Source organism: Papio anubis, chromosome 5 (assembly GCF_008728515.1).
Source record: "Papio anubis isolate 15944 chromosome 5, Panubis1.0, whole genome shotgun sequence".
Classification (NCBI taxonomy): Eukaryota; Metazoa; Chordata; class Mammalia; order Primates; family Cercopithecidae; genus Papio; species Papio anubis.
Window position 1 is genome coordinate 170,016,407 of NC_044980.1, and position 23,830 is coordinate 170,040,236.

Sequence of the window (23,830 nt, forward strand, 5' to 3'; positions counted from 1 at the left end):
TGAGGCTGGCCTGCATTGGCTCATGCTTATAATCAGCACTTTGGGAGGCCGGTGACGGATCACAAAGGTCAGGAGATCAGAGACCATCCTGGCTAACATGGTGAAACCCCGTCTCTACTAAAAATACAAAAAAAATTAGCGGTGGCTGAGCCACATGATCCCAGGAGGCTGAGGCAGAATGTGCATGATCAGGCGGACTTGCAGTGAGCGAGATGGTGCCTGCCACTCCAGCCAGAGACAGAGGAAAAAGCAAGACTCACCGTCTCAAAAAAAAAAAAGAATCTATTTGATAGTGTTAATTACCAAGCCTGGCTACTGCAGGAGGCAGTTAAGCACTGCTTTTAAGGTGGTAGATTCAAAAGCAACTGAACAGTGAGTGGGAAGGGGATGAGGAAGACAAGATCATCGGCTCAGCAAGGTCCCCAAGGAGGGCTAGAGTCGGGATCAGAGCCAGATGGGTGACTTAGGACGGGACAGGACGTGCTGCTCCACAGTGCGAGAGCTGGCTGGCAGCAGAGGCCACAGCTGGGGGCGATGACTATGGAAGCTGCGGGGGACGGTGCCATGCCTTCAGCAGCTGCCTTTCCTCCACTCCCCGTTACCATCTTTGTCCCCCGAGGTGTCCCAGACGGACTGCCACAACCACCCCACCCTCCTCCTGCCCCCACCAGCCCTTGCACATCATCCCAGAGCCCTCCGGAGTTCCCCGTCAATGCACCTGCCTACCCAGCCAAGCCTCCACATGGTGACCCATGCCACCCATCCTTTCACCCAGAGGCCCAGAGCATGTGGGTGACAGCACAGGGCCCCATCCCCAAAGCATCACTTGCCAGGTGACACTGGGCAAGTTGTCCTTGACCTCTGAGAGCTGTGTCCCCAGCTGGGAAACAGGGCAACCCATCCATCCTCCTGGGACTCTGCAGGCCAGAGCGGACGAACTGAAAGCTCTACAGCCCTGGTGGGCTGGAAGTCATTAGAAAAGAAAGCAAAGCAAGCCCCTCACGACAGTCACACGGTTGAGGTTGGGTATTTCACTTTATTTAGCAAACGGTCACACTCGGCCCCACCACACCACCCTGCAGCCTCGCTTGAGCATCTGTCTCAGGAAGCAGCTCAGGGTGAACAGGAAGGCCTCGGTTTCCCAGTTCAGGCCTCATCTGCCGCCACACGTGCCACACGCCACAAAACAAAATCACCTCCCCACGTCCTCAGGAGCCCACCCCAGTGTGGTTCGGGGGACCCTCCAGTGTTCAACAGCTGCCTGCAGGGGCTGCAGCCCAGCTCTAGGCACAGACCCCTGCACTGAGACGCCAGCCCCAGGAGAGCCTCCGTCTCCAGCTGCAGGGGTGCCAGACCCTGAGCCTCGGCTCTGCCACCTGTCCCTGCTGGGCAAGAAGCAAAATGTATGAAAATACTTTAATCATTTATTTGAAACGGTTAAGAAATAAGGTCATCTTGTTCTTCTATAATCCCAGTAAAAAAAAAAGTTCACATTGGCTCCTGGGCCCAGGCGCAGGCCCCGCTGGTGGTGCCGCTCAGTAGAAGCGCTTGTTCCGCTCCTGCCGCTTCTGGAACACCACGGCCCCCACCACGGCGCAGACGACAATGCCCAGGAGAGCGCACAGCAGCAGCAGGAACACCCGCCACCCTGTCAGGGGCCCGCTGCGGAAGTTCCCCGTGGGGTCGTCCACGTTGTCTGGAGGAGAAGAAACAGGAGCTGAAACAGCAGCGCGGGCCGGGAAACAAGGGGCTGCAGGACGGCAGTGGGGATGGAACAGGACAGCAGGCGACGGTACACAGGCCAGTCGCACTCACTCCCCTCACCGGAGAGGGGCAGAGGTCAGGTGAAGCCCATCCCAGCCAGCTCTGCAGTCCCCAGGGCAGGGCAGGGCAGAGAGAGGACCAAACCCCAGGGACCCGGGACCCCAGCGGCTCAGGCCTGGGCTGCCTTCTGCTGCAGGAAGCCGGTTAAAACCAGAGTCCTGGGCTCCTCCAAGCCCAACTCTGGATAAGGGGAGGCCCAGGAGGCTGCTTTTCTAAGCCCCGCCCCCACACTGTGGTCTGAGGGCCCTATCTGGAGCAACGCGGCCCAGGTCACAGGCTGCCCCAGCCCACAGCTGGATACTCTCGGCAGCCCCCTCGGAGGGTCTCCCAGGACCTGAGTCCCACACTCCACCCCAGCCCACAGCCTCTCTCCTCCACACAGGGTCCTCACGGGTCCTGCCCATCCTGGGATGGGGCCCTCTGGTGCACTCCCTTGTCCAGGCTGAGAGAAGACACTGACTCTCCCAAGCTCCCCAGGCTGTGTGCGGAGGAGCTGGGGTCTGGCTGGGCCGTTTCTGCCACTCTGCCTCCCTCCCTGACTGCGGCCCCCGACTCCACACTGTGCAGTCTCCTCAGGCATCCCCACACGCAGGCCTCGGGCCCGGGCCCTGACTCTCAGCAGTGCACATGCCACCTTCTTGCCAGCCACAAGCCAACCTCCATCCTCCCTTCCTGCACAAGCTGCCACCAGCAGGCCTGCTGGCCACTCTCACCCCCACCTCTGCTCTACACACCAACAGCAGTCACTGACTGAACCGGGAGGTCCCTAGGGATGGCGCTTCCCCAGAAAGCCACTCAGCCTCGGGGCTCCCGCGGCTCCCTCTGTCTCCTTGTCTGCCTCAGCCCCTAGAATGAGCCCCAGGCAGGGCCTGCCTGATCTCCGTGTCTCCAGCACCCAGCCCATAGCTAGGCACAGAGGGCAGCTTTGATCACATCCGAAGGAACAAATGGATTGAATCTAAAACGAGTTCATCCTGCCTTGCCAGCTGCCCGGGACGCTGGGTGGGCAAGGCAGGTACCTCCTCTGAAAGCACCCAGCGGCTGGCAGCCCTCTGACCAAAGGCTGCAGCAAGGTTTGTGTGGCCCCCGAAACGTTTTAAAATAACCTGAATCTTTAAAAAGTGAATTGTTGGCTGCACACGGTGGCTCACGCCTGTAATCCCAGCACTTTGGGAGGCCAAGATGGGAGGAACACAAGGTCAAGAGATCGAGGCCATCTGGGCTAACACGGTGAAACCCCGTCTTTACTAAAAATACAAAAAAATTAGCCAGGCATGGTGGCAGGCACCTGTAGTCCCAGCTACTCAGGAGGCTGAGGCAGGAGAATGGCATGAACCTGGGAGGCGGAGCTTGCAGTGAGCCAAGATTGCACCACTGTACTCCAGCCTGGGCGACAGAGCGAGACTCTGTCCCCTCCAAAAAAAAAAAAAAAAAAGTGATTTGTCACATAAAACACTGGATCCTGGCTTCTCCTGAAAAGCAGAAAGATGCAGCCAAACTGGCTCATGCGGCATGGGGACCCAGGGCTGGGCTAAGACAGAGCCCGCGCTGCGCACACTTGCGTCACTGGCTGGACCCCCAGGCACGCATCTGTGGTTCTTAGGGTGGACTTCTCCACACACAGGTGCCTCATTCCAACCACAATGTTCACTCTGTGAGGAAAGGGGTAGCTAATTAGTGCCACGGGAAGAACCCAGGCTCCGGGTTTTGTAGAAACCCAATTTCCAATCCTGCCTTCTCCCTCCTTCTAGCTAAGGAATCCACCCCTTGGCCAGCAGCACGACCTCCTTCCAGGCGGCTCACAGAAGGGACAGGGGGACCAACATAGCCAGCCCCCTGGCTCTGCTGGCCACCGCCCCAGCGCCTAGGGAGGGAGGACGCCGGCTCACCACTCACACATTTGCTGGTCAGCCACTGCTTGCTGCCACGGCACTCACGTGGCTATGATGTCCTCAGGGACTGACTCTGCAGACTTGTCTTCCACCTCATTCATTTACTCAAAAACTTGCCAGAGCTGACACAATCCAAGCCCAATCCTCGAGGAGCTCAGACAGGGCCAGCCAGTGCCGCTTGCCAGGACAGGGTTGATTCAAGAGCCCAGACCACAATCACCACAACCACGACTGGACCACAAGATCGCCAGGCTGGCTTCACCCCATTCCGGGTCAGGCCGCCCAGGCCCGGGGGGGGGGCGGGGCCGTGCACACGCACCTTTGGGCGACTTGAGGAAGTTGACGCTGGGCTCGATCTTGGTCCAGTCGATGCTCTCCTCGTCGGGCGTGTGCTCCACCATCAGCTGGAACAGCTTCATGGAGATGATGTCATGATTGTCTGTAGGACAAGAATAAACCTGTGACAGCCTGGAGGCCAGCCTCAGGGCATGTGGCCCAAGCCCCTCCCCTAAGGGAAGCTGCTGCCACAACCAGTAAACCTGCCAGGCCCCCGGGGAGAGGGCTGCCCTGCCCAGCTAGGGCCTGTTTTCTTCCCAGCTCCCTCCAGTCCCCAGCAATAAAAAACTGAGGGGAGGCAGAGTGAAGAGAAAACAGTAAGGGCTTTACAAGCAGAATCGTCTGGGTCTAAACCCTGGGGTCTGATGCCCTCTTCGAGGCTCAGTTTCCTCATGTGTAAAGGAGTGATGATCTCCATCTGTGTGGTTGCCATGGCAAGTACATGAGACTACACCACACAGAAGATGGCTTGCCTGCAGAGTACGTGCTCAAAAACACACCCAGGAAGGACCAGCAGTCACTGTGTGACTGGCTGAGAAGCCTGAGCCTCCCAAGGGCAGGAGCCACCAGACATTCTTGTCACCGAGACCCACATACAGGCTGTAGGGGAACAACTCGGCAACCAGCTAAGGGCCTGAGCCTAACGGAGGCCAGCGGCTGTGCCTGAGGAGACTGGGGAAAGGCTCTGTCCAATGGCATGGGCAGGAAAGAGCTCGGGCTTGACACTGACGGATCACTCCATTGTGGAGACAAGGAGGCTGAGGCTCAAAGTCAACACGTGGGTCCTGGTCAGCCTGGGACTGGAATCTGAGGAAAGGCCTTGTTTAACGGAGCAGGAATCTCTGGAGCCAAGGGAGGACCTACTGAGCAAGAGCTCGGCCAGGTGCGCAGTGTGACAGCTGAACATGCACAGCCCTCAGAGACAGCAAATGGCCCTGCAGGACAAGGACCAGCCCTGGAGTCAGGCCCTGGAGTCAGGCCCCAGTTCCCGTCTGGGCTCTGCTGCTTCCTGCTCGTATCTCAGGAAAAATCCCTTCAGTTCTCAAACTCCCAATGGTTGAGTAAAAAGGGAGTAAGACAGCTATCTGCCTAAAAATATATCAGGTGACATCACCCGTAAGGTGCCTGGCACTGATGACCCTGACCAGAGGTCAGACATGGCTCCCCTCATGGCGCCTCTTCCACTCTGTGCTGGGCTCTCCCAACAGCTGTGAGAGCTGCCACAGGCCACAGCCCTGGTGCTGCTCTGCGCCTATCGAGAACCCTCTGAAGACAAGTGCTGACAGTCTGACAAAGTTCCAGGCAACCGTGGGAGGAGGAGAACCAGCCAGGCACGAGCTGGAAATTATGAAAGACAGGAGGGGTGCTTACTAGAACTTTCTCTCCTCTGCTGGGCGTATGACTGAAAAACCCCCAAACAATGGATGTTCTGCGGTCTGAGTGGACCCAAGCACTTCTCTGCTGAGAGGGAGGCTCCTGGGCAGTGGGCAGACTACAGGCCCTGGAATGGGTCATCCTGAGGATAAACCACCCATGTCAGGTCCCCCGTGTCAGGTGCCAGTTCTGGTCAGGAGCTGGCCCTGGGCCTGGCACCTGCTCAGGGACCCAAAGAGAGACCGAGAACCACAGCCAAGGCCACCATGGCCTGGTGACCAGTGAGGCCTGAGCAGGTTAGAGGCACCCCAGTGCTCACCGAGCACCTGCCCCGGGCCAAACACAAGCCATTTATAGAGCTTACAATTGAGCAGGAGGGCCAGAGACAACAGCATTCATTACTTGGTAGATTCAAAGATGGTAAATACTATGAAGAAAAATAAAGCCGGCAAAGGTGATGGGGAGTGGGTTGGGGACTACAGGAGGGGGCGCGACGTTCCACAAGGGAATCAGGGAAGGCCGCGCTGAGGAGGTGACATCTGAGCAAGGCCCTTGGAGACAAGAGTGAAACAGCTGGGGCAGGAGGGCACAGGCGCATCCAGGGAGCAGCTGGAAGCCACAGTAGGCAGGGGGAGCAGTGAGCGAGGAGCCAGAGGTGGCAGGGCTGGCACAGAGGCCCTGGCCCTGGTGCCCCCTGCAGGGCTCTGACCAGAGCAGCAGGAGGCCTCACACCGGCTGAAGGCAATTACTTAGCTGCTGTGCTCAGGGGAGACTGTTGGGGGCTGGTGAAGGAGGGAATCACTTGGGAGGCTCCAGTGAGATATTGGTGGCCTGAAGCCTCCAGGTAGTCAGGGAGGGGTGGGAAGCAGTGGGACATGCTGTGAAAATAAAGCCACAGGGACTGTTGATGGACCAGAGGTGCCATGTGGGAGAAAAAAGGGTCCGGAAAGACAGCAAGCAAATAGAGGAGCAGAGGTGCCACTGACATCCTGAAGGGTAAGACGTGGCCTCAGCTCTGGGCACAAGGGCTGAGCAGGTCTGGAGCGGTCTGAGCTGGAGATAAATCTGGGAATCTACGTCACCCAAATCTAATTGACCCATTGCCTCCTGTTGACGGGGAAGGTTGCCAAGGGACTGTTCAAGGACTGAGGCCCGGACAGGCCATTTACAGACGAAAGGAAGAGGAGGAACCACAGTCAGCTGAGTCCAGAAACCACACGAAGGCAGGCAATCAACTGCACGGAAAGCTCCCAGTCCCTCAGGGTGAGTCGGGCTGGGAACCAGTGCCTGGCCCGGCCCACTCACCAGACAGGTCGCCGGTGCCGGCGGAGGCCCCGAAGTAGTAGCCGGTGGGCAGGCGCACTCCCGTGATGTCAATGCAGTTCTTCCACTCGTTCTTGTCCTCCAGGTCGGTCATCACCTGCGGGGCCCAGCACGCTAAGCACCTCGCAGGACAGCAGCCTGCCCTCCTGAGCCTCTGTGGGATCGGCACCCCCCGCCCAGCCGGCTCACCGTCAGACGGCCCCGGGAGTAGCGCACAGCCAGGAAGGTGTCGTGATCGCGGTTGCGGAAGTCAGCCGTGCAGCCTGCCAGCTCGGTCCAGCGCCCATCCTTGCTGTGGTCGTAGGACAGGGAGCCATTGTTCACCATCACCGAGATGTACGGGAACACGCGCTGGGACCAAGACACCGGTTACTCCACAAGCAGCCCAGCCTGTGGGGCGAGCAGGGGCACCCGCCGCCCCCATCCCTGGAGGCTCCTCTCGTGCCGGGACCACGGAGGCCCCAGGGCCCCCTCCTCTAGCCCACTGCCCAGTCCTTCCTCTCCTGCTCAGCAGGAGAGAGCGGGGCCTACCTCGGTGGTCTCATCATTGGGGTAGGTGTCCAGGAAGATGGCTAAGCCGTGGAAGTTATCTTTGCTTCCAAACACAGGCCCTAGAATTACAAGGAGATGCTCTCACAATGGGAGAAACGGGAGCTGTCCCATGGGTACCTGAAAGGCAGGCAATGCCAATGTGGGTGGGGGCAAGAGAGCCCAACTCAATGGCCATTCACCGAGAGAGAAGAGATGGTGAGAGGAGAAAGCTGAGGCTTTCTCCCCAGAAGCGGGGAGTCTAGGCGTGTGACACAGAGGACTCAAGTCTGAAGGCTGAACTGTGAGGGGACTGAGGTAGGGGTCAAGGGGGTGCCTGGCTTACAAAACACAGTGAGCCACAGGACACAGCCCTAATCCGGAGGCTCCATCCTCTACACCGGGGCCGCAAACACTCTGTGGAGGGCCACTGAGGTGACACCTCTGGGTCTGGGGGCCACCTGCAGTCACAGCCACACAGTCTTCATGTTCGGCTTTTTTACAACAGTAACTGTTTCGAATGGTAAACCCAGGCCAACGAGGGTGTAGGGCTGAGCTGCAGGGCCCAGCTGCTCCTCTCCCCTCAGCAGCCTTCCTTCCAGAGCCAGGCTCCTTCCGGAGGCGCAGGACTTCATCCACGGGAGCAGCACTTTCCTAATGGGAGAGACGCTGGGCCCCACGAGCCACAGGCAGCCCCACGCCACCTCCCTGGGGGGCCAGCAGCCATGCCCGTGCCCACCCCCGGCCTGGGGCCCCGCAGGGCCCACCTGGCACGAGGCGGTCCCGGGTGTACCACAAGGCGATGCCGTCTCCATGGAGGTTCTTCTTCCCTGTGCCGTGGACTTTGAAGTGGACGTGCATTTCCCAGTCCTTGAGGAAGCAGGGCTGGAGGGAGAGCAGAACGGGCTGCTCAGAGCTCCCTGGGGCCTTCCAGCAAGCTGGAGGCAATCCCGGCACGGCCCCTGCCCCACAGACCTCTCTTCCCTCCCCAGCGAAGACTGGGCACTCCTTGGCACAGGGCCACAAGTGCCACTGACCACAGACCCCTAAATGTTCTCAGCGTGAAGGTAAGAGACTGCTGGGCACCAGGTGAGGTGGGGGAGGCCACAGTGTCCCAAGGCTGCCTGAGGCCCAGACCCCGCCCGCAGGCCCCAGGCTGCTCCTGAGCAGGTGGCCGCCACACGGTTCACCCTCGTTACCAGCCAAACCCACCAGCCATTGCCTCTCCATCCCCGCTGCTCTTGCCCTGGAACCTTGTACAGAGGTTACTACTCCTATTTGAGCGACATATTTTACAGGAAAACAAATTCAGAGGTGTAACAACTTGTCCACAGCAGCTCAGTGGACTGTCTGATTCACGCCCAGGGCTTTCTGACTCCGAGAGCTCTGCTCTGCCTTCGGTCCTTCCCGGGGCCTGCAGCAGGCCTTTCACATAAATTGCACCAGCCCCTTTCTGGTCACCCACACCCACTGCCTACCCTGCTAACCAGCCTTCCCAAGTGAGGAAAATCAGGCCAGGTCAGTGCTGCTGGGCCTCCAGCTCAGGTCTGGCTGACTCCAAAACCCAGCCCTCCACCAGTTCACCTCCCCAGCCCAGCCTAAGTGTGGTACCAGTGCTGGGGATGAGAGCTGATCAGGGTCGTGCTCTGGGGCTCAAGGGCAGCACCGTGTGAGCTGGGGCAGGGATGGTCGCTGCCTACGGCAAGGGAGAAAGCCTGGCCTTCCCCATCTGGAAGTCGTTTGTGAAAACTACGGTGTCAACACACACGGTGACAAATATCCACTTTCAGGAAATCTGCAGATGGGTATGTAAGCAAGTGATTAAACAAACACCCATCAGAAAGGCAAACCCAAACAAGATGCTGACCTGTCAGATGGGCAACTGTGAAAAAGACCATTAACGTCCAATGCAGATGAGGATGAAGAGAAATGAACACAGGAGTAAAGGAACATGAAACAGTATTAATGATGGGTAATTCTGGGAGGGGGATTATGGCGACTGTTTACAATGTTTGAATAACGTACAATAAACACATTACTTCTGTGATCACAAAAAAATAAAAAATAACAACACACCGTATCCCGACGCAATATGGTTCATTCATTCACTGATGTCAGACTCACTGCTCCCACTCTGGGCACCGGGAACCCAGATAACAAAACCTAGGCCGAGTCCCCGAGAGCACAAAAGAATGGAAGATATAGAATTGTGGGTAAGAGATGGAGGAAAGAGTGAGAGAGACTAAGACTCATATAATTGGGATTCCTAAGTAAGATGTAAGAGATTAGGGCAAAGGAATATTTAAAGATATCTAAGCACTTACTAAAGCTGATTCAAAGACCTGCCACAACTTTAAAAGTCCTACAAACCAAAGGAGATGACTAAAAAGAAAACCATAGTTAGGCACAAAAAAAGAAGGGAGGGATAGAGGAAACAAACAATAAAAACAGATAGTTTTTTAACATGAAAGTATTTTTTTCTAATTTTTTCCCCCATGGCACAGCACCAGGCAATCCTGAGAACTTGTGCCACAAAAGCATTTTTTCTTTCTTTTCAATTTCAACTTTTATTTTAGATACAGGGGCTCCATGTGCAGGCTACATGGGTATACTACACCCAGGCAGAGAGAACATTACCCAGTAGGTAGTTTTTCAAATCACGTCCTCCCCCATCTAGTTAGTCTGGAGTGTCTATTGTTCCCCTTAAAAACAGATCATCTTGGCCGGGTGCAGTGGCTCACGCCTATAATCCCAGCACTTTGGGAGGCCAAAGCAGATGGATCACTTGAGGTCGAGACCAGCCTGGCCAACATGGTGAAACCCCGTCTCTACTAAAAATACAAAAATTAGCCAGGCGTGGTGGTGCGTGCCTGTAATCCCAGCTACTTGGGAGGCTGAGGTGGGAGAACTGCTTGAACCTGGGAGGTGGAGGTTGCAGTGAGCCGAGATTGCGCCACTGCACCCCACCATAAAAAAAAAATAATAATAATCTTAAAGAAAAAGCAACCAGAGGGAAAAAAGAGATGACCCTCAAAGGAGCAATAATTAGCCTGATACCTGGCTTCACAACGGAAACAGTGGGAGCAAGAAGGCAGATGAATGATATGTTTGGAGATACAGGAAGGTAACAGCCAGCATGGGATTCTATACTCAGCAAATGCATCCTTCAAGAATGAAGGTAAAATTAAGATAGTTTGAGGCCAGGCGCGGTGGCTCACGCCTGTAATCCCAGCATTTTGGGAGGCCGAGGCGGGCAGATCACAAGGTCAGGAGATCGAGACCATCCTGGCTAACACGGTGAAACCCCATCTCTACTAAAAATTACAACAAAAATTAGCTGGGCGTAGTGTTGGGTGCCTGTAGTCCCAGCTACTTGGGAGGCTGAGGCAGGAGACTGGCGTGAACCCGAGAGGCGGAGCTTGTAGTGAGCTGAGATCCGGCCACTGCACTCCAGCCTGGGTGACAGAGCAAGACTCCGTCTCAAAAAAAAAAAGATATTTTGAGACGAACAAACAAAAACCAAAAGAATTCATTAGCAGACTCATGCTTTCATTCTTCAGGGAGAAAGAAAATGATCCCCCTCCAGATGTAAAGTCAGATTCCAGAAGGAATGAAGAACAACAAATACAGTGACTATAAGGGTGAAAATCTAAATATCTGACTACATAAAACAATGGGTTGTGTGATATAAAACAGAAATAATTAAAATAAATGACAACAATAAATGGAGTTGAAGTGTGTTAGGATCCTTGCACTGTCCAGGAAGAAGGTAAAGTATATACTATCATTAGATTTTGGTAAAACACGAATGCCTACTTTAAATTCTAGGGTGACCACTTAAAATTGAGAAAAGAGCATATAACTTTCAAGCTAATAGAAGAGGAAAAATAGGATAATAAAAATTAACCTAAAAGTAGAGAGAAAAATGAACAGAGAATAGGCACTTTGAAAATAAAGAGTAAGATAGCAAATTAAACTCAAATGTATCACTATTTCATTAAATGTAAATGGACTAAATGCTAAATAAAAAAACAAAACCTAAGGGCACCTAGGATCTCTGTATTTTTTCCTATAACTGCATGTGAATTTATAATTATATCAAAATAAGAGAGTTTAATTTGAAAAGTAAAGAGGCCAGGTGCAGTGGCTCATACTGATAGTCCCAGCACCTTGGGAGGCCATCATGGGAGGCTTGCTGAGCCAAGGAGTTCAAGACCAGCCTGGGCAACATAGCAAGACCCCATCTCTATAAAAAATAATAATAAGTATATAAAGGATCAGAGATCTAAACTTAAGAGCTAAAACCTGGGCAGTTGCAGTGGCTCACACCTGTAATCTGAAACACTTTGGGAGGCTGAGGCAGGTGGATCACCAGAGCTCAGAAGTTCAAGACTAGCCCAGGTAACATGGTGAAAACTCATCTCTACAAAATAACATGAAAATCAGCTGGGCCTGACTGCACATGCCTGTAGTCCCAGCTACTTGTGGGGCTGAGGCAGGAGGATCACTTGAGCTGGAGAGGTCAAGGCTGCAGCTTTGAGCCGTTTTCATGCCACGGCACTCCAGCCTGGGCAACAAAATGAGACCTTGCCTCAAAAAACAATAAACAAACAAAAAAACCCATCAAAACTCTTAGAAGAAAATCTAGGGAAAAATGTTCATGACACTGGATTTAGTAATGATTTCTAGGATATAGCACCAAAAGCACAGACAAAAAAAAAAAAGATAAATTGGACTTCACCAAAACTAAAAACTTTTGTACATCAAAGAACATGACCAAAAGAGTGAAGAGACAACCCACAGAATGGGAGAAAATATTTGCAAATCACACATCTGATAAGGGATTAATATCTAGAATATATAAAGAAACCCTAGGCCAGGCACGGTGGCTCACGCCTGTAATCCCAACACTTTGGGAGGCCGAGGCGGGTGGATCATGAGGCCAGGAGATCGAGACCATCCTGGCTAACACGGTGAAACCCTGTCTCTACTAAAAAAAAAAAAGAGTTAGCTGGGCCTGCTGACGGGCGCCTCATAGTCCCAGCTACTTGGGAGGCTCAGGCAGGAGAATGGCGTGAACCCAAGAGGCGGAGCTTGCAGTGAGCCGAGATCCGGCCACTGCACTGCAGCGTGGGCAACAGAGCGAGACTCTGTCTCAAAAAAAACAAAAAAAAAGAAACCCTAAAAAATTGACCAAAAAATATCCAACTCAAAAACACATAATAGACATGAATAGACATTTCTCCAGAGAAGACATACAAATGGTCACTAAGTATAACAAAATGCTCAACATCATTAGCCATTAGGGAAATGCAAATAAAAACCATAATGAGATGCCACTTCACAACCATTGGAATGGCTATTTAAAAAAAATTATTATTATTATTTTTTGAGACAAAATCTCACTCTGTCACCCAAGCTGGAGTGCAATGGCATGATCTCAGCTCACTGCAACCTCCGCCTCCTGGGCTCAAGCAATTCTCCTGGCTCAGCCTCCTGAGTAGCTGGGATTACAGGCGTGCGCCACAATGCCCAGCCAATTTTTTTGTATTTTAGTAGAGACTAGGTTTCACCATGTTGCCCAGGGTAATTCTAAACTCCTGAGCTCAGCCAATCCGCCTGCCTCGGCCTCCCAAAGTGCTGGGATTACAAGCATGAGCCACTGCGCCGGGCCTGAAACGGTTATTATTTTAAAAATAAATAAGGCTGGGCGCGGTGGTTCATGCCTGTAATCCCAGCACTTTGATAGGCCAATGCAGGCGGATCACGAGGTCAAGAGATCAAGACCATCCTGGCCAACATGGTGAAACCCTATCTCTACTAAAAATACAAATATTAGCTGGGCGGGGTGGCAGGCGCCTGTAATCCCAGCTACTCGGGAGGCTGAGGCAGGAGAATCACTTGAACCTGGGAGGCAGAGGTGCCAGTGAGTCGAGATCACGCCACTGCACTCCAGCCTGGCGACAGAACGCGACTTCATCTTAATAAACAAACAAACAAATCAATAATAACAAATGTTGGCAACGATGTAGAGAAATTGGAATCCTTGTGCACGCCTGGTGGGAATGTAAAACAGTGCAGTTGCCATAGAAAACAGTTTGGTAGTCCTCAAAAAATTAAAAATAGAATGACCATGTGATCCAGAGATTCTCCTTCCTGAGTATATACCCAAAAGAACTGAAAGTAGGATGCAGATACCTGTATACCAGCTTTCACAGCAGCACTATTCACAATGGCAAAAGATGGAAACAACCCAAGTGTCCATTACGAACAGATGAATGAATGCACAGAATGTGGTCTAGACACACACACACGCGCACACACACACACATATGCACACACGAATATTACTCAGCAACAAAAAGGAATGCAGTACTGATATATACTACAGTATGGAGGAACACTGAAGATATGCTCCGTAAAATGAGTCAGACAAAGAAGACAAATATTGTATGCCTCCATTTATATGAGATGCCTAGAACAGTCAAATTCATAGAGATGAGGTAGAATGGTGGTTACCAGGGACTGTGGGGATGGGAGTGATTGTTAAATGGTAGAGAGGTTCAATTGGGACGAGGAAAGAGTTCTGGAGAGGGACGGTGGTGATGGCTACACAGCAATGTGAATGCACTTAATGCCACTGACCTGTATACTTAAAAATGGTTAAAATGAGTCAGGCGCAGTAGCTCACGCCTATAATCTCAGCACTTTGGGAGGCCAAGCCGGGAGGATTGCTTGAGGCCATGAGTTCGAGATCAGCCCGGGCAGCATAGTGAGAACCCATCTCTACAGAAAATTAAAAAAAAAAAAAAAAAATTAGCCAGGCACAGTAGCACATGCCTTGTAATCCCAGCTACTCAGGAGACTAAGCAGGAGGATCACTGCAGTCAGAGTTGAGGTTGCAATGAGCTGGGACTGTACCCTCTCCTCCAGCCTATGAGCAGAAGCGAGACCCTGTCTCCTAAAAAAAAAGATTTTTTAAATTTTAACAACTAAAATTTACAATGGTACACTTTGTTACATACTTTTTTTTTTTTTTTTTTGAGACGAGTGCGCTCTGTCGCCAGGCCTAGAGTGCAGTGGTCCATGATCTCCAGCTCACCACCAGCCTCCTCCCTGGTTCAAGGATTCTCCTGTCTCAGCCTCCCAAGTGGCTGGGATTGCAGGCTGCGCCACTACGACCAGCTAATTTTTGTGTATTTTTAGTAGAGACGGGGTTTTCCTGCATATTAGCGGCCAGGATGGTGCCAGTCTCTCGACCGGTCACCTGCTTCGGCCTCCCCAAAGAGTGCTGGAGATTACAGGCGTGAGCCACGCCCAGCCTGTGTTGATGACCCCTGCATTACCATTTTATCCTGTCACTCTGAAATGTGTTGCAGACATTTGGCTGTGGCCAGATTATTACAATTTGGCTCTTTCCCTTAATCCCAGCACTTTGGGAGGCAGGCAGATCACCTGTAGCAATTCATGGGGAGGTTCCAGACCAGCCTAGCCAACATGGTGAGAGCCTCGTCTCTACTAAAATGTCTAAAGTGGCAGTCGCGGTGGCAGGAGGCACCTCCCAGTCCCAGCTACCAGGAGGCTGAGAAGGGCCTTGTGGGGAGGAGTCTCACCTGAACCCCAGGAGGCAGGAGTTGCAGTGAGCTGAGATCACACACCGCTACACACTCCAGCTACCTGGGGCAGCAAGGTAAGAAACCCTGTCTCAAAAGCTCAGGCAGAGGCCTTGGTGGCTCCAAGCCTGTAATCCCAGCACTTTGGGAGGGCCGGTGGATCACCGAGGTCAGGAGAATCGAGACCATCCTGAGCTAACATGGGTACAGAACCCCAGTCTCTACTAAAATACAAAAACTAGCCGAGGCGTGAGGTGGTGAGCGCCTGTAGTCCCAGCTACTGGGAGGCTGAGGCAGGAAGGAGGAATGGCCTGAACCTGGGGCCGAGGGCTTGCAGTGAGAGCCCGAGATCAGCCACTGTACTCCAGCCTGGGTGACACAGTAGCGAGACTCCGTCTCAAAAAAAAAAAAAAAAAACAAACAACAAAAAAAAACAAATATTTAGAGAATTTAATTTTCTTGCAGCTTAAGTACAGATATATAAAGTACAACAGTTAAAAGAGCATTTTTTAGATAAAAAACCATTACATCTTTTAAATGCCATTGTTAGGCTGGAAGCAGTGGGCTCAGCCATAATCCAACAGTCTAGGAGGCCAGATGGTGGATTACTTGAAACCCAGAGTTCGACTAAGCCAAATGCTGTAGCTCCACTTCTAAAATGCTTCAAAGGCGGTGGTGTGTGCCTGTAGTCCCAGCTACTCAGGAGGCTGAGGTCTGAGGTGGGAGGATCACGCCCAGCAGACCAAGGCTGCAGTGAGGTGTGATCACACCATTGCATTCCAGCCTAGGTGGCAGATTAAGACCCTGTTTTGTTTGTTTGTTTTTAAACAAAAAAACAAGCCCTGTTTCAATGTCCGGTAAATATAGCCCTGAAAATAGTTTCTTTTGAGACGAGTCATCCTGCTCGCCAGGCTGGAGTGCAGTGGCGGATCTCCGCCTCAGGTTATAATTCTCAGCCTCCAGAGTAGCTGGGATAAATTAACCACTTACCGACTAATTTTGTATTTTTAAGTGAGAGCGAGGGTTTTCACTGCGTGGTCTCGATCTCCTGACGATCCGCCGCTAGGTATCAAGGGTCTTCGGGGTTCCTGAAGTGAACAGCAGCCGGCCGAAATAGTTCATAAATTAATGGATTGAAAGATTTAAAAAGGTTCCGTCAGGTAAATTTTATGTTATATGAGATTACAAAGCAAAATAACCACAAGGCCCCTAAGTAATATACCATTTTATAAGAAACCTAAAACATAAAAAGAAATGGAAAGTAAGGACGAGAAAAACCATACTGTAAACCTTATGCAAGAAACAAGCTTCTTTGAGAACCACAGTCTGGAGTGGTGCAGAGCTGTGGTCCGCCCGCTCCTGCTCCTGCCTCAGCACTGTTTGCTCTGGCTGAGGAACAAGTTAGTCAGGAAGCCTTGCAGCAGCCATGGCATTTATTTGTTTATTTATTTTATTTTATTTTATTTTATTTTTTGAGACAGAGTCTCGCTGTCACCCAAGCTGGAGTGCAGTGGTGTGATCTCGGCTCACTGCAACCTCTTCCTCCCCGGTTCAAGCAACTCTCCTGCCTCAGCCTTCCGAGTAGCTGGGACTACAGCCGCCCGCCACCACGCCCGGCTAATTTTTGTAGTTTTAGTACGGACAGGGTGTCACCTTGTTAGCCAGGATGGTCTCGATCTCCTGACCTCGTGATCCACCCACCTCGGCCTCCCAAAGTGCTGGGATTACAGGCGTGAATCACCGCACCTGGCCTAATTTTTGTATTTTTAGTAAAGACGGGGTTTCACCATGTTGGCCAGGAAGGTCTCAAACTCCTGACCTCAGGTAATCTGCCTGCTTTGGCCTCCCAAAGTGCTGGGATTACAGGCGTGAGCCACTGCACCCGGCCTACCCATGGCTTTAAAAATACCAGGAAAAAACCCACGGAGCCGGAGGTGACAGTTCACTGAATCGGAATCAGTTTAATAAGCTGCAATGTAAAATCCCCAGAGAAGGTGTGTGCTGACTTGATCAGAGGAGCAAAGGGAAACAATCTCAAAGTGAAAGGACCAGCTGGGGTGCCTACCAAGGCTTCGAGAATCACCACAAGAAAAACTCTTTGTGAAGGTTCTAACACATGGGATCTTTTCCAGATGAGAATCCACAAGCAGCTCACTGACCTGCACAGTCCTGAGATTAAGCGGACTCCCTCCCTCAGTATTGAGCCAGGAATTGAGGTGGCAGTCACCATTACAGATATTAAAGTCGACTATTTTCATATTGATTACTGGTTGTTTAAAAAAAAAAAAGCAAGCTTCTGTAGCTATACCAATAACAAAATGTAAAAAGGGGCTCTTAATGATAAAAGATTCCATTTACCTAGAGATATAATAAACCTAAGTGTTTGAATGCACCTAATTTGGCCTCAAAACATATAAAACAGAAACTGATAGAACTACAAAGATGCAGACAAATTCACATACAGAAATTTTTTAACACTTTTTTTTTTGAGATGAGGTTTTACTATGTTGCCTGGGCTGGTTTTGAACTCCTTGGCTCAAGCAATCCTCCTACCTCAGCCTCCCCAGTATGTGGGACTTATAGGCACATGTCACCTTGCCCAGCCACACACAGAAAGTTTTAACAAAGTTCTCTTAGTAACTAGTAAAAGCGAGCAGACAAAAATATGAGGAAGGCTATAGAAGATCTGAACTCAATCTTAACCCTGGCTGCACGGCAGACCCACCTGGGAAGCTAAAGAACCTAAATGGCACGCTGTAGTCAACAACTAGAGAATCCACATTCATAAGCACAAACCGAACGCTTCCAAAAAACCTAACCATGATGCAATTCCATCAGCTATCTAACAATAATAAACAATTTTAAAAGATAACTAAAATAGACCTCATATATTTGAAAACTTTAAACAAATATCTCTCACATATACAAAAGTCAGCCCAGAAACCACATTTCAAATGGCCTCTGGCACCCAGGAGTTTTCCGCACCTGGGGACAACAACCTGAAGACAGACCAGGCTGCTGAGAGGCTGACCTCAGAGCGGAAGGGCAACTGAGTGAGGGAGGTGGGAAAGGAAAACCCACACACCCATTCCCAGCATGTTCACGGGGAAGCAGGCTTCAGGAATGCACACACGAGACAGTGGAGGACCTGGAAACTGACACCTCCAGGACTATGCAGGCCTTAGAAAGTCTCCATGACCCCAGATTAAAACTGCAGATTAGCCGGGCGCGGTGGCTTAAGCCTGTGATCCCAGCACTTTGGGAGGCTGAGACGGGCGGATCACGAGGTCAGGAGATCGAGACCATCCTGGCTAACACGGTGAAACCCCGTCTCTACTAAAAAATACAAAAAACTAGCTGGGTGAGGTGGTGGGCGCCTGTAGTCCCAGCTACTTGGGAGGCTGAGGCAGCAGAATGGTGTAAACCTGGGAGGTGGAGCTTGCAGTGAGCTGAGATCCAGCCACTGCGCTCCAGCCTGGGTGACAGAGCGAGACTCCGTTTCAAAAAAAAAAAAAACTGCAGATTAGCAGAGACATACTATGATACAGACAATAGAAGGCCTCTAGCCTCTGGAGGATCTTAAGCAGGCAAGGCACAGGCTGGAAATGATTCGGAAGCTGCTTCTGGGGACAAACATGACATGACCACAGTTCTTAACCCACAGCAAACCCACCTGAGGAGCTCAGAAAGATTAATGCCATAGTCCTACACCAGGCCAACTACATCAGAATCACCTGGCAATAAGAGGCTATTTTACAGTTAAGCAGTTTCCACATCTCTGCTTGCAATGAAACAGAATGCAGATGTAATCAACAGTCAGCTGAAAGATCATCCAAAGTTTTGATAAAAGATCACTGCATGACGTTGGGTTTATAAACCAAAGAAGATCCAAGTATTCAGTGACGCTGCTCTACCAAAACTCCCTCTGTGCCAGGCACAGTGGTGGTGAGCACCTGTGTCCAAGATACTCAGAGGCTGAGGTGGGAAGATGGTTTGAGTCCAAGAGTTCAAGATAAGACTGGGCAAAATAGTAAGATCCCACCTCTAACAGAAATTTAAATTTTAAAAAATAACCCTATCTCCATCTACTACTTAAGAGAACACAGTTTCTCAGAATTCATGTATATAAAAACAAAAAGTGGAAGTGGTACTGAACTTGTCTGACAATAGTATTCATTCAGATGGGGGTGGGGGAGTGACATCCCACTAAGATCTCACCTTTCAAAAAATGTTTACTTTTGTATTATAATTATTCAAAAACTGTGTAATGCATTTACTTTCATCAATGTACAGATAATTATAATAATCCCAAATAAAATATTAAAACTTAGTTTCACCGTCTCAATGAAATCAAAAAGTTTAAATCATATTTATTTTACTTGCAGAAGAATATGGTAGGCTAATGAATAACATTTTCAAGTATTAAGTATATTGCATTAGGATAAAATTCTGTGTGGAAATGAAAATACAAGTTCAATTAAAAAACTGATGTACTGGCCAGGCACAGTGGCTCACACCTGTAATCCTAGCACTTTGGGAGGCCAAGGTGGGCAGATCACTTGAGGCCAGGAGTTCGAGACCAGCCTCGCAAACATGGCAAAACCTCATCTCTACTAAAAATACAAAAAATTAGCTGGACATGGCAGTGTGCGCCTGTAATCCCAGCTACTCAGGAGTCTGAGGCAGGAGAATCTCTTGAACCCGTGAGGTGGAGGTTGCAGTGAGCTGAGATCGCACCACTGTACTCCAGCCTGGGAAACAGAGCATGACTCTGTTTTTAAAAAAAAAAAAAAAAAAAACTCTACTAAAAATACAAAAACTAGCTGGGCATGGTGGTGCACACCTGTAATTCCAGCTACTCAGGGGGCTGAGGCAGGAGAATCACTTGAACCAGGGAGGCAGAGGTTGCAGTGAGCCGAGACTGCGCCACTGCACTCCAGCCTGAGTGATAGAACAAGATTCCCGTCTCAAAAAAAAAAAAAAAAAGTGGATATCAAATTGCAATATTTAGATTCCACTGAATGCTTAAAATACTGAACAGTTTCATTTTAAAATGTCAATATTTAAAATATGCTGTCATCCTTTGCAAATACTTAAACCTAATGACAAACAATTTTTGATGCCAACTTTTAAAAAGTTTGCTACAACAGAAAAAAAAGCTTAAAGACTACTGCCGCAGCCTCCGCACAAGATCCCAAAAGGATAGGGCCTGAGCAGCCTCCCCAGGTCCTGTGCTGCAGCCACCAGGCACTTAAGAGTTCTAGTCACCTCTGAGCCACTCCTTCATCTAGACCACCCCACCTCCGCACCACAGCAGGAGCTATTTTATGGCTGCTCGGAAGACAGCAGGTGTTCAGGGAATGTTTGCCTGAGTGCACGCCTCTACCCTCTCCCAATAGAGTGAATGGAGGAGATAAAAAAGGGAAAAGTTGAGGAAGCATCTCTCCGGCTCATTAAAGGAAGAGGCAGTTCTTGGGAAACACTGAACAGAAAATTCTGATTTCCAAGCAATTTCTTTCGGGAATTTACAGGAAGCACTCCAAATGTTTCAGGAATATCAGCAGAGTCAAACAGAAAGGTGGAGGAAGGCAAAACAATTGTATTCCAGACTGAAAATCTGATGAAAGCAAGTGCAGAAGCCTCTCAGTCCTGACATCTCAAGCCACGGATGATGCTAACCATCAGCTATCTACAACCAAAATTTAAGCCACTGTCTTAGATGTGTCTATTACTTGTGGCTAATCCTGATTTCTACAGTTCCGGCACTATTTGCACCTTGCTTTTAAAAAATAATAATAATAATGCTACACTGAACTCATTTCCATGAAAAATATAAGGCTGCATTATCATTTCTTTAAAATATCTGAAAGCCCTAAGACAGAATAATGTGACAGAATGTGACTCGGGGGAGACAGGGTGGTTAATGAAGAAGTGTCTGCGTGGGTGGCACTTGAATTGAGACTTAACAGATGAGAAAGAACCAAGCAGGCATGAGGAGCCAGGAGGCAGTGTCCCAGACAGAGGGAACAACAGGTGCAAAGGTCCTGAGGCAAGAAGGCAGCCAGGGAGGCTGGAACAAAATTAACAGAGAGAACTGACTGGAGATGCACCAGGGGCCAGATTGTGCAGACATAATGCATGCTTACCCCTTCACAGGGGACTCCAGGCTCTGAGGATCAGAGTGAAAGCTGAAGAAAGTATCCCCAGATGCCACTAAGAGCAGTGTGGAGGCTCAGGGCAGGAAGGAGAGGAGGAGCTGAGGGGACGGGCAGACCAGGCAACACAAAGACAGTGTGGGTTCCCAGAACTAAACAAGAAAGTCAACCAGCAGGGACCAGAGAGCACGGTGATGGAGAAAAATAGAACACTGGCCAACAGCTTAAGCCATGGGAAGGGTTTTGAGATCAGGCAAGCTGGGGCAGGAGCAGGTCCCGCTCCAAGCTGTAACCCAGCCCCAAATTATTCTTCTTTCCCCTTTTTCCTCACCTTGACTGCCTCAGTGTGGAGTCTGTGTAGCAGCTGTCGTTGGCCACTGCTCACATATTACATACTACATACTCTGGGGCAAAGGTCACAGGCACTAAAACTGCCCACAGGTCCAGTCCCTCCACACTACTGATGACAAGACCCTCAAACAAGCACTGGAAAAGGGGTTCTAAGGGGTTCCCCCACTGTCCAGGTGAAGAGTCAGGTACATCGAGAGAACTGCTGGGCTTAGAGATCAGACAAATCAGAGTTTAAATACTGTTTATGTCATTTGCTAGCTGTGTTATTTTTGTATAGTTATGAAAGCCATCTATTTCAAACAGCTTGTTTGAAAATTAAATGCAGTAAGGCATGGCAAGGTCAGTGCCTAACACACAGCAAAACACCCAATAAAGATCCAGTTCGCTTGGTTCTTCCCACTACTGAGGGGGTTCAAGTCACAGCCTGACAGTTCCACTACTTTCTGGCTACGTAACTTTGGGCAAGACACTTTCAAACCTGAGTCTTAGCTTCTTAGTGGGTAAAATGGAGATAACATTACTCATCTCGCATGGCTTTTAAAGGAAGTGAGGAGGATGAAAATTGTCAAACTCAGCTCCTGACACAATACCCATCGCCTCTCATTATTGGTGGGTGTGACCAAGATGAGGAAAAGGCCAGGGACGGAGGTGCAAACCTATAAACCAAGCTCGGGTCTCTGCTGCTCGGGAGGCAGGGCCTAGCAGCCAACCGAACAGTAAGCCTATCCTCTTTAGAACCACTCACCTGGTGGTTCCAGATAGAGCCCTCTTTGCTGCGCTCGTCAGGGGTCAGACGTACGTACTGGCTCGTGAGCATAGTACTGCCCTGGAAGTCCCAAAGGGGCATAGAGCTGGAACCGACCCCTGTGGGAAGAGACAGGTGCTAAGAGGGCACGCCAGGACTGACCTCGCCAGAGGCAGGAGACCCACAGAGGTGCTCTGCTCAGGAGAAACGGCACGCCTTCCCCCAGCCCTGTTCAGCCTCGCCCTCACCCTTCACTCATTCCCACCACAAGGGCTTCACCTTGGTAGGGCTTAATGAGCGAATGCTCCCGCTTGAGATGTTCACTGTTGCCGTCAGTTATATCCGCAGTCACAGACCCCAGCAACAAAAGAAGAAAGAGAGGTGTAGTGGGGCCAGGGCCGGGGCCGGGAAGCCCAGGCCTTCCCAGGCACCGCCGGCCCCAGCCCCAACGCCAAATCCAGCCTTCCGCCGCCATTCTCCTCGCTTCTCGGCCACTTCCGCCCTAGAAGTTCCGCCTTCCGGGTGTCCCATCTAATGGCCTCCGGCCGGAAGCTCTTCAACTTTAGGGTCACGAGGGAGTCAAAAAGCAAAGCCTCTGCAGCAGAGGGGGCGGCAGCTGCATTGGTCGGGCAGCCTCTCATCCTGGTTGAGCGCAGTTCCATCTCCTTAGAGGATCCAAGGCACAGGCCGGCCAGCCCCAACAATGGGTTCTTACGAGCGACAAGAGCTGTAACCAGTCACGGAACAGCACGTTAGGCTTGCGAGCCAATGAGGAGCAGAGGGGTGGTTGGAGCCGGCCGGAGCGCGAGGACAGTCCGCGACTCCCGGCATGCTGGAATTTGTAGTTTTTATTGGTCGCTCTAATGGGCCGGATGCGGGAAGACTAGGATGTCCTGGGCTTCTGGCTGCAAGTTCTGTCTCTGGAATAACCTTTTCTAGTCCTGGAGAAAGGAGCTCTGAATTGAAGGCGGAGTCCTGAATTCCAGCTCTTGGCCTCCCCGCGTGGCCCTGGGCAGCCTTTAAGCAGTGCAGCCCCAGCTTCACGCCTTTGGACACTCAGAATTCCCAGTTATTTGAGGGCCTCCACTACCCTCAACTCCTCAGGCCTAGTCGGGTTGAAGCACGAGGAACAGACACAGATCCTGGCCTGGGACCCCAGTGATCACTGGATCATCCCTATGCAAAAGAGTGCAGTGCCCGGTACAGCAAGAAGCATCCGTGAAAGGCTCAGGAAAGCTGTGAATCAGAGGTCGAAAATGTCAGGCCTCTGAGCCCAAGCCAAGCCATCGCATCCCCTGTGACTTGCACGTATACGCCCAGATGGCCTGAAGTAACCGAAGAATCACAAAAGAAGTGAAAATGCCCTGCCCCGCCTTAACTGATGACATTCCACCACAAAAGAAGTGAAAATGGCTGGTCCTTGCCTTAAGCAATGACATTATCTTGTGCCTGGTTTATCCTGGCTCAAAAAGCTCCCCCACTGAGCACCTTGTGCCTCCCACTCCTGCCCGCCAGAGAACAACCCCTCTTTGACTGGAATTTTCCTTTACCTACCCAAATCCTATAAAACCGCCCCACACTTATCTCCCTTCGCTGACTCAGCCCGCCTGCACCCAGGTGATTAAAAAGCTTTATTGCTCACACAAAGCCTGTTTGGTGGTCTCTTCACACGGACGCTCATGACATTTT

General features: G+C 50.9%; 1 protein-coding gene and 1 pseudogene across 2 annotated transcripts; one reads left to right on the plus strand and one right to left on the minus strand.

The window, feature by feature from the left end:
* Nucleotides 1–1,016: 1,016 nt before the first annotated feature.
* LMAN2 (lectin, mannose binding 2) lies at nt 1,017–22,848 on the minus strand. 2 transcript variants are annotated; one of them, XM_017960168.2, is made up of 9 exons: nt 22,596–22,687; nt 22,421–22,536; nt 22,142–22,260; nt 8,045–8,162; nt 7,281–7,360; nt 6,939–7,100; nt 6,732–6,846; nt 4,036–4,155; nt 1,017–1,696 (listed from the first exon to the last, which is right to left on the minus strand). In XM_017960168.2, exons 1-9 carry the CDS (start codon nt 22,670–22,672, stop codon nt 1,536–1,538), a joined length of 1,068 nt encoding a protein of 355 aa, XP_017815657.1. In that variant the 5' UTR covers nt 22,673–22,687; the 3' UTR covers nt 1,017–1,535. The 2 variants fall into 2 exon arrangements, with proteins under 2 accessions (XP_017815657.1, XP_003900632.1); XM_003900583.3 differs by having other exon boundaries at nt 22,421–22,848.
* LOC108586196 lies at nt 8,963–17,943 on the plus strand (annotated as a pseudogene).
* Nucleotides 22,849–23,830: the final 982 nt, after the last annotated feature.